The sequence below is a fragment of the Astyanax mexicanus genome, chromosome 21 (genome assembly GCF_023375975.1).
Source record: "Astyanax mexicanus isolate ESR-SI-001 chromosome 21, AstMex3_surface, whole genome shotgun sequence".
Lineage (NCBI taxonomy): Eukaryota > Metazoa > Chordata > Actinopteri > Characiformes > Acestrorhamphidae > Astyanax > Astyanax mexicanus.
Window position 1 is genome coordinate 37,889,423 of NC_064428.1, and position 9,165 is coordinate 37,898,587.

General features: G+C 38.1%; 1 protein-coding gene across 1 annotated transcript; it reads left to right on the plus strand.

The window, feature by feature from the left end:
* Positions 1-1,103: 1,103 nt before the first annotated feature.
* LOC103046946 (NACHT, LRR and PYD domains-containing protein 3-like) lies at positions 1,104-8,176 on the plus strand. Its single transcript, XM_049469512.1, has 6 exons — positions 1,104-1,377; positions 2,522-4,262; positions 5,039-5,212; positions 5,844-6,017; positions 6,376-6,422; positions 7,599-8,176. The coding sequence occupies exons 1-6, from the start codon at positions 1,104-1,106 to the stop codon at positions 8,141-8,143; spliced, it is 2,955 nt and encodes a 984-aa protein (XP_049325469.1). The 3' UTR covers positions 8,144-8,176.
* Positions 8,177-9,165: the final 989 nt, after the last annotated feature.

Genomic DNA, 9,165 nt, shown 5'->3' on the forward strand with positions numbered 1-9,165 from the left:
CTTTGCATTATTTAAGGTTTGAAAGCTCTGCATCTTTTTTTTCAGACATTTCTAATTTTCTGCAAATACATGCTCTAAATGACAATATTTTTATTTGGAATTTGGTAGAACAAACCTATAAATAGCAAAATCAGAGAAATGGATTCAGAAAACTAAAGCTGTTTCCATGTGGGTCAGCCAGACGTCTTCCTGTAGCAGTTTTCTCCAGTTTCCATGAGTCTGAGTTTGAAGGTGTAGGAAACAGCACTCACCGCTCTCTGGCTTCATCTGTGATTTCTCTAAAGAAAAGACTTCTAGTTTTAACAGTTACAGAGTTCTCTGTGTTTCTGTGTCTTTTTCTATCTATTATGATGATGAAAGTGTGAATGTGCTGTAAGTGTGTAAATACTGCTGCAGTAGAGAGTAACAGCAGTAAAACCATCTGTTCCAGCACTGCTTTACTACAGACAAAGACTTTTGAAAATTTTCTTTTTCTTTTGTTTTTGCATCTTTTCCAAATCTTTATTTCCATTAAGTTGTGTATCAATAATTTGTTTCTAAAAAAGTCTTTTAATTTAAAGTTGAACTGCGGGATTGTGTAACGCATGTCTAAGGCTGCAATATTCCAGACGTCTCGACATGTAGAGACTTGTAGAGGTTCCTAACGTTCCTCCTGTTATAATCCACCCCATAATAACTCCAATATTGTCTATACACAGTAGCTGCAGATTGTGTGGTAGTGGTATAGGAGTGTTGATAGAGCGTCCAATAGAAACAAATCCCACACATTTTCTATAATCAGGGATAGATTTAGAGATGCAGCAGCTGGACATGATATAGTATCTTCTAGTGTCTTCAAAGGCAAGAACCTCTTGAAATTTCTGCAATATATAGGCACCGCATATGATGTCAGGTCACATTTGGTCTAAAAGCTTAAAAGCAAACTCTCAAGAGCTTCTCTTGAAGACACACATACTACACAATGTCCAGCTGCATCTCCAGACCGATCCCTGGTTGAAAATGTGCCTAATAATTTGTTTTTTATTAAATTCTGCTTGTTCACAGTAAAATTGTGTTACAATACATTTTTCTACTTGCTTTGTGTATGTGTTCTGCTAGCTAGAATGGCATCTGTTTGCGAGGTCCTTCTCCAGACGTTAGATGACCTGGTCGATGAGGACCTGAAAAGATTTCGATGGCATCTTCAGCAACCTAATCTCCCAGAATTATCTCCAATACCCAAGGCTCATCTGGAAAACAAAAGTCGCTGTGATTTGGTGTCTGTGATCCATGAACACTTTGGTGACCCTGCCGCCAAGAAACTTGCAGTTGAGATACTGAAGAAAATGAACAAGCACAATCTTGTTGAGAAACTTGCGAATGCTACTAATGCCAACGGTATATGCTCTAAAGGTGCATACCAATTTGGTTCATTTTAAATTATAGATTTTAATGTGACTTTCAAAACGGAATAATCGCAGTTTTTAAATACAGACATTGAATCTTTTTAATCCAAAATATCTGAAAATGCTGCTCATTTTTTAAATGTTTATCCATTTTACCTCGGTTACCGGTGCCTCCCACAAACTAACACACGCATATTTTCTAAACATTGTGCTCAGTCTGAGGACTGAACTCTTACCCAAAAAAATTCCAGCACTGTTCCAGCATTTTCCACACAAACACCCGGTGGGATAAAATATATGTTTAGCTAGAAATAAATTCTACCATTTCTAAAAACTGCAGCATCATCACTCTCCAGTGAGGATCTGTGATTAATTGAGGAAAACAATAATAATCTCTCCCTCAAGGTTTCTTCTGTGACTCGTTTAGTGCGTTAATTCTCATTTTTCAGTCAGAAACCCGCATTCTAAAGTATAATCCAGTGTCCGTCAGTGTGTATGTTTCTCCGCAGCTGTGTGGATATCATGGTCAGGCACGTGATATTATCAAATGTAACGCGTGGGCTTGAAATCATTGAATTTGAATCATTGATTCACTCAATGACTCAACTCACAGTGTCTGAACACCAAACAAATCAATCATAATCAAAAATCTGTTTTTTTGTGAAAAGAAAAATCTAAGACTTTTTTAGGCCATTATCGCCCAGCACTAATACCAACACTATTAATTTATCTTTTGTACATATAGGCTTAGTCTGGTAACTTACTTTACTTAAAGTTAAGTAAAGTTAAGAATAGGATCTGTGTTAAATTGGGGCTTAGGTTTAGGTTAGGTTTACTATCAAGATTAGAGTTTGATTTGATTTAGGTTTAAGTTTAGGTTTAGGTTAGTAGAGAATAGAGTTACTAAGAATAGAGTTAGTATAGTCAAGGTAAGATTGGGGTTTAGGGTAAAGGTTTAGGCTTTGGGTATAAGGTATAAGGCTCAGGATTTTGTTTTGCATCAAATTTAGGCTAAGTATGGCTCTGTGAATATTGAGAAGTGATTAATTTGAGAGGACATAATAAATGTAATGTACTTCTTTGTATTTCAATATTCATGTAACTAATCCTTAATATGCTTTTTGTCCCTTTTTCAGAGAAACCTAAGACAGTGCAGAGGAAGCTGAAAGAATCACTGAGAGAGAGATGCAGTGTGATTCTTCACGAAAAATTAATCAATGATCTTTCTTGCAAACTCAGCCAAGTTTACACAGACCTCTATATTGTAAAGGGAGTCAGAGGTGGGGTGTACACTGAGCATGAAATTCGACAGATTGATGCATTGCCCAGAATGTCCCCTGGTGATAAACCCAGCATCAAAAGCTGTGATATTTTCAAAGCATGTCCTGAGGAAAAGACACCACTCAGAAAAATGTTGACACTGGGGACTGCTGGTGTAGGAAAGACACTCACAGTGAAAAAGTTCATTTTAGATTGGGCGGAAGGCAAGGCGAACTCTGACATTGATTACATCTTCCCACTCCCTTTTCGCAACCTCAATCCAATAACTGAGAAATGCAGTCTGGTGCAGCTCGTTCATCACCATTTCCCCTGTACTAAGTCAGAGAGCACAAGTCTCTTCAATGACAAGAAAGTGCTTTTTATCTTTGACGGGCTTGACGAGAGCCGACTGGACCTGAATTTTGCTAAAAATACAGTCATCCGCGATGTGGAACATGAAACCACCCTGGGCGTCCTGATTACGAATCTCATAAAGGGAGAGATGCTACCATCTGCTCTGGTTTGGGTCACATCTCGCCATGCCGCTGCCAGCCATGCCCTTGAGTATTTCCACCAAGTCACAGAAATCCTGGGCTTTTCAGATGAACAGAAGGTGGAGTTCATCAAGAAGGTAATCAAAGAAGAAGACAAAGCCAACAAAGTCATCTCCAACATGAGAACATCCAGTAGCTTCCGTATTATGTGCAGTATACCCGTTTTTTGTTGGTTATACACCTCTGTGCATCAGCATACAGATGACCAGGAGATCCCAACCACTTTAACAGGAATGTACGCGGAGTTTCTTTCCCATCAGATCAAACTCTCTGAGAAGAAATATCAGAAAACAGACAACATAGTGTTGAAACTGGGAAGGCTGGCATTTCTGCAACTGCATAAAGGGAATCTCATATTCTATGAGGAAGATTTGAGAGCATGTGGTATCGACATCGAAAAGGCCTCTGTGTATTGTGGGGTCTGCACACAAATATTTAAACAGGACAGTGAAATAGAGGAGAAAAGGTGCTTCAGCTTTGTTCATCTCAGCCTTCAAGAGTTCCTGGCAGCCGTTTACGTATTTCACGCACAAAGAAACTACAACAGAAACCCAGTCCTGCACAGTCTCACAGGGAAGTTGAAATGGATTGTCCATCATTCCTTGCTTGATCTGTACAAGACAACAATTGACGAGGCCTTGCAGAGCAAAAACTGCCACCTGGACCTCTTTCTCCGTTTCCTTCTTGGGCTTTCTCTGGAATCCAATCAAAAACGTCTCAGAAAGCTCCTTCCGGACATAAAGAAACGGGACCACAATGCTGACGGGATTGTCAGTTACCTCAAAGAAAAAATCAGATCAAACATCTCCCCCGAGAGAAGCATCAACCTTTTCTTCTGCCTGGATGAGCTGAAAGACGACTCGCTTGTGGAAGAAGTTCAGACCTACGTGAAGCATGGAAGTCTTGCATCCAAGGAGCTTTCACCCACGCAGTGGTCTGCTCTTGTGTTCCTGTTGCTGACTTCAGAAGATACGCAGAAGCTGTTTGACTTAAAGAAGTACGCTCAAACAGAGGAAGGGTTGAGGAGACTCCTACCAGTGGTGGGAAATTCTAACCGGTCCTTGTAAGTATTGTCCCACAACAGACAGCATTTTTCTCGATGTTTCTCAATGCTTTTATTAATATCTGCACAATGATACAGAGCAGCTGAAAAAGCCATTTCTGTCAAAAGTTTGGACATACAATATTGTTAATATTTGTTCTATATTTGTATTATTTACTATTAAATGTGTATATTAATATTAAAGTCTTAAAAACTATGAAGAAAGACTCATGTAGAGTTAGGTAGTAGTCAAAAAGAATGTTTTGCTTCACAAACACCTGATATAAAAAACCCAACAACCCAGGTGGTTTGGGAGGAGTTGGAGGTCAGAGTGAAGAAAAAGCAGTTAACAACAGGTCAACACCTATAGATCTCTGATAGATAGATAGATAGATAGATAGATAGATAGATAGATAGATAGATAGATAGATAGATAGATAGATAGATAGATAGATAGATAGATAGATAGCTCAAGAGCCAGGTTCTACATCATAAATCCTCTGTGAGTGGTCAAAATTGTCATCAAAACAAAAGGTTCTGCTTTGAAGAATCTACTATATAAAGTATATTCTGGCTTTTTTAACATTAGTTTTATTTTAAATTACATATATGTCCATTTATAGTTTTGATGTCTTCAATATATATCTGCAATGTAGAATATAATACAAATCAAGACTAAACAATGAGCACTAAAGAAATCAGCTAGCACTTACTATGTACTTTGACTTAGTTTGTGAAATTACTTTGTAATTCAGCTTTGTTAAATACAATCAAATCAAATCTATTTTTTCCATTAGACTGGACCAATGCAGCCTAACCAGTGCAAGCTGTAAAGAACTTGCCTCTGCCATGACTTCATCATATTCATTTCTGAGACACTTGGATGTGAGTGACAATAACCTGCAGGACTCCGGAGTACAAATGCTTGCTGATGGTCTTAAAGTTCCACATTGCAAACTGGAGACACTGAGGTAAATACAGTCCCTGATTAAGCTCCATTAAAAATACCGTTTCATCCAGGATTAGGCTTAATCCCAGTCTGGGAAACTGTTCCTGAATGTCCAAAAGTTTGTGGACTTCCCTTCCAATGGATGCATTCAGCAAAACAGTTTGTATAGTCCCTGTAGAGTAGTACTACCAACACCATTACCAGGGCCCTATCTTACATTCTAGGCAAAGGTCCATTGCAATGCTCATCACTTATACCTTATACCCCACCAACAGTCTGTCATTTTACACCATGCGCTTGCGTCTTTTTAATAGCAATAGTGCTTCTGAATATATCTACTATTAGTATACATGTATACTATACTATTATAAAGTATAGTATACTATTATAATATAGTATACTATTAGTACATGTCTTTTTGAGCGTGTTTTGAGCCACACAAGGTGTACTTTTCCTGTCATTACAATAGCAATTTTTGGGCCATAAAACAGTTTGATTTAATGAGACACACTGACACACCCTAAATCAACTGTTTTATGGCCCACAAATAGGGCCTTATGACTGTTCAGGCTTCCCAATATTTTAGTTTATACAGTGTTTCTTTAGTTCCTTCAAAATTTATATAAAGACCTGGTGTTTTCCTGCTTGACCAGGTTATCCGGCTGTATGGTCACAGAGAAAGGATGTTCTCATCTGGCTTCAGCTCTGAAGGACAACCCTTTGCACCTGAAAGAGCTGGATCTCAGTTACAACAACCCAGGAGATCATGGAATGAATTCACTGAATGAAAGACATGATGATCCAGACTGCTCACTTGAAAAGCTCAGGTGAGTTATGTTGAAAGTGCTTTGGTTACATCTATCCTTCTCCAACACATTTGTCCTGTATTTGTTTATGGTTTAACCTTTAATCAGATTTCATCAGAGGGATATGCTGTTGTATACAGTGCATTTGAGATGTAAGAAGATAAAGTATTACATTGACATGCCTAAATAATGGCACAGAAACTCATGACCATGTCCTGTGTCCCATGACCATGTTTTCAAACAATAGATTTAAACTCATGACCATGTCCTGTGTCCCATGACCATGTTTTCAAACAATAGATTTAAACTGCAAATGTGTTGAATGATACTGTGTTTAATTGTACTTTTTTTAGTTGTGTTTCTTTGTTTTTGCTTACAGTTTTGACTACTGTGGTCCTATGAGAATGGTGACTGGCCCTCAGAAATGTGAGCATGTATCTATTTACCTTAACATCAAATGAAGGTGACAAAGTAAGGGATGTTAGTGTTTTTGCAAAAACACCTTTAGCGCAGACATAGACAGCCTTTATAAACTATAGGTGAGCCGTAAACCCCTTAATGTAAGGGTATGTCAATGTGTCGTTGCTATCATAAGTACACCATGTGCGGCTCGAAACACGCAAAGCAAACGTCATGTACTAATTCTCTAAATTAATCAAGGTTAATTTTGGGTGGAACAAAAAATAAACCAATCAGCGTTTCACTTGCTCATCATTCCCTTTAAGAGTCAGGTGAGCTCTGACTTTGGTGGATTGCTATTTTAACGGTGCAGCTACCTGGACGTGTCCAACAAACGCTTCCTGAGTTTTCTGTTACCAAGACAGAGATTTACCTGAACACACCTCATTTCCAGACCACCACGCCCATAAGTGTAGATAGGTGGAAGGACTGAAAATAGGCTGATGATGGGGAGGAAGGTATCAATGAACAATGTAAGTTAAGATAACCTAGCTTAGTTAGTTAAGCTAACCTAACTAACTAGCTCTGCCAGCAGAGCTACTGACCCTTCTTTTTTAATAATCTTTAATATAATAAAATGCGACAAAGGGAATGAACAAGCTAATTTTAGATTTTCTTGACCGTTGAATTGACACATTGGTCAAAGTGCAGTTCAGTAATGTTAGCTACCTAACTAGCTAGGTTAGCTAAACTACATAAGTGCGTTGCCCTGGTTAGCTAGCATAAGATCTGTATTTTATCAGAAAGAACAGTTTTAATATTAATATTGGTTTTAACGTGAACTTCTCACAAAAAGAAGAACTAGGGATGAGCACAGACTTAATTACTTGAGCATTGATTAGCTGGTAATTTTCATAGCAGGATGGTTATTTTTTCTGTTTAAATGTTATGTCCCTGTTGGCAGCCTTATATATGTACCAGCATTTTATCCTGATATAAATGAGTACGGATGCCCACAAAGGACAAATTGTCCTTGTAAGCCAATCAAAGCTGCTGGATTCCAACAGGTTCCAACAGCTAAAATTACCCCAAGATCCTAAAAAAGCAATAAAAAGCAGAATAAATGACAGTTTTAATACTCTAGAATAAATGAGCAGGTGTCCCAATACTTTTGTTCATATTGTGCATTTTGCTAACCCTCAGATATCTGTGAACTCACACTGGATCCAAACACAGCTCACCACCATCTGTCTCTTTTGGAGGGTAACAGGAAGGTAACATGGATGAAAGAGGACCAACGGTACCCAGACCACCCAGACAGGTTCATGTTCAAGGAGCAGGTTCTTTGCACGGAGGGTCTGTCTAGACGGTGCTACTGGGAGGTGGGCTGGAGTGGTCAGGGAATTCATATTGGAGCAGCCTACAAGAGTTTAAGACGAGACGGACCGGGCGAAGACTGCTGGCTGGGACACAACGATGAGTCCTGGAAGCTACACTGCTCTCGCGATAGCTATACTGCCTGGCACCACAAGATAAACATATACCAGTCTGTCGCCTGTTCTCCGAAAATAGGAGTGTTTCTAGACTGGGAAGCTGGCACGTTGTCCTTCTACAACATCTGCACTGAGACGAACACACTGGAACATCTACACACGTTCAACGAGACATTCAAAGAACCCTTGTATCCTGGCTTTCGAGTGTTAAATGCCTCAGCATGGCTGAATTACAACAGTGGTCTGAGTTTTTGATGATATTATGGACTGTAGATGATGAAATACCTAAATGAGAAACGTTCATTGTTTTTCAAATTGTTGGACCATTTGCTCTAGTAGTTGTTCACACAGTGTTTAACCCAACCCAGATCCTTGATTGTGAATGACTGACACCCCTCCAACTGATCGCATGTAGGCATTACAAAGGTGTTCCCTGCATCACCCATTAAATTGTTTCAATGATATTGTTAAAATGGTTTTATACAAGCTTTATTTTCTATAAACTAATACATATTAATGTATGATTATAAATATAAATGTTTGATTGAGCTTTATAACACTGTCTAGTAGTGTTGTAATCAAGACCACTAGTGCTGAGTGCGTGTTAAGACCGAAACCGGGAAAACCAAGATCAAGACCAAATATATTGTCTTTGTATAGTATTCAATTAAAAATAGGTTAAAATATTTGCAAATCATCGTATTCTGTTTTTATTTATGTTTTACACAATGTTCAGACTTCACTGAAATTGGAGTCGCGCAAGCATTTGTATAATTTTAATATTGTCAAGTAATTGGTGCTGAGTTTTGTAATCCTGCTGGGAAATCCAGCTCAGGATCAGCTTTTTTCCAGATTTCAGTCAAAGCTGGTCTCTAATGGTCAAAGTTGTTGAAAAGCTGTTTATGACAAAAACTGACCTTAAACCTGAAGCCAGCTGGGATTTTGGTCAACTAGCAAGACAAAACTGGTCAACAGTTTTTTGCTGACTATGTATTTCAATTATTATTTTCAGTACAGTAAAGAAAATAAACTTGTTGAATGTTTTCCTCTGATTTATTTCTGGTTTTGTATTTCCAGTTACACAAACACTTGAAAAATCACTTAAATTTTTAAAGTATTTGTTTTGATGTTAAATGAGAGAAAGAGAATCTGCCAGTGGTGCATGTGTTGCGACTTAGTAAATACCAGTGTATAAATTTATTTTTTCTATACCCCACTGAGACATATTTAGTTTGTTAGAGAGAATTTTATTTTACTTTACTTTTATTTTAAAAATC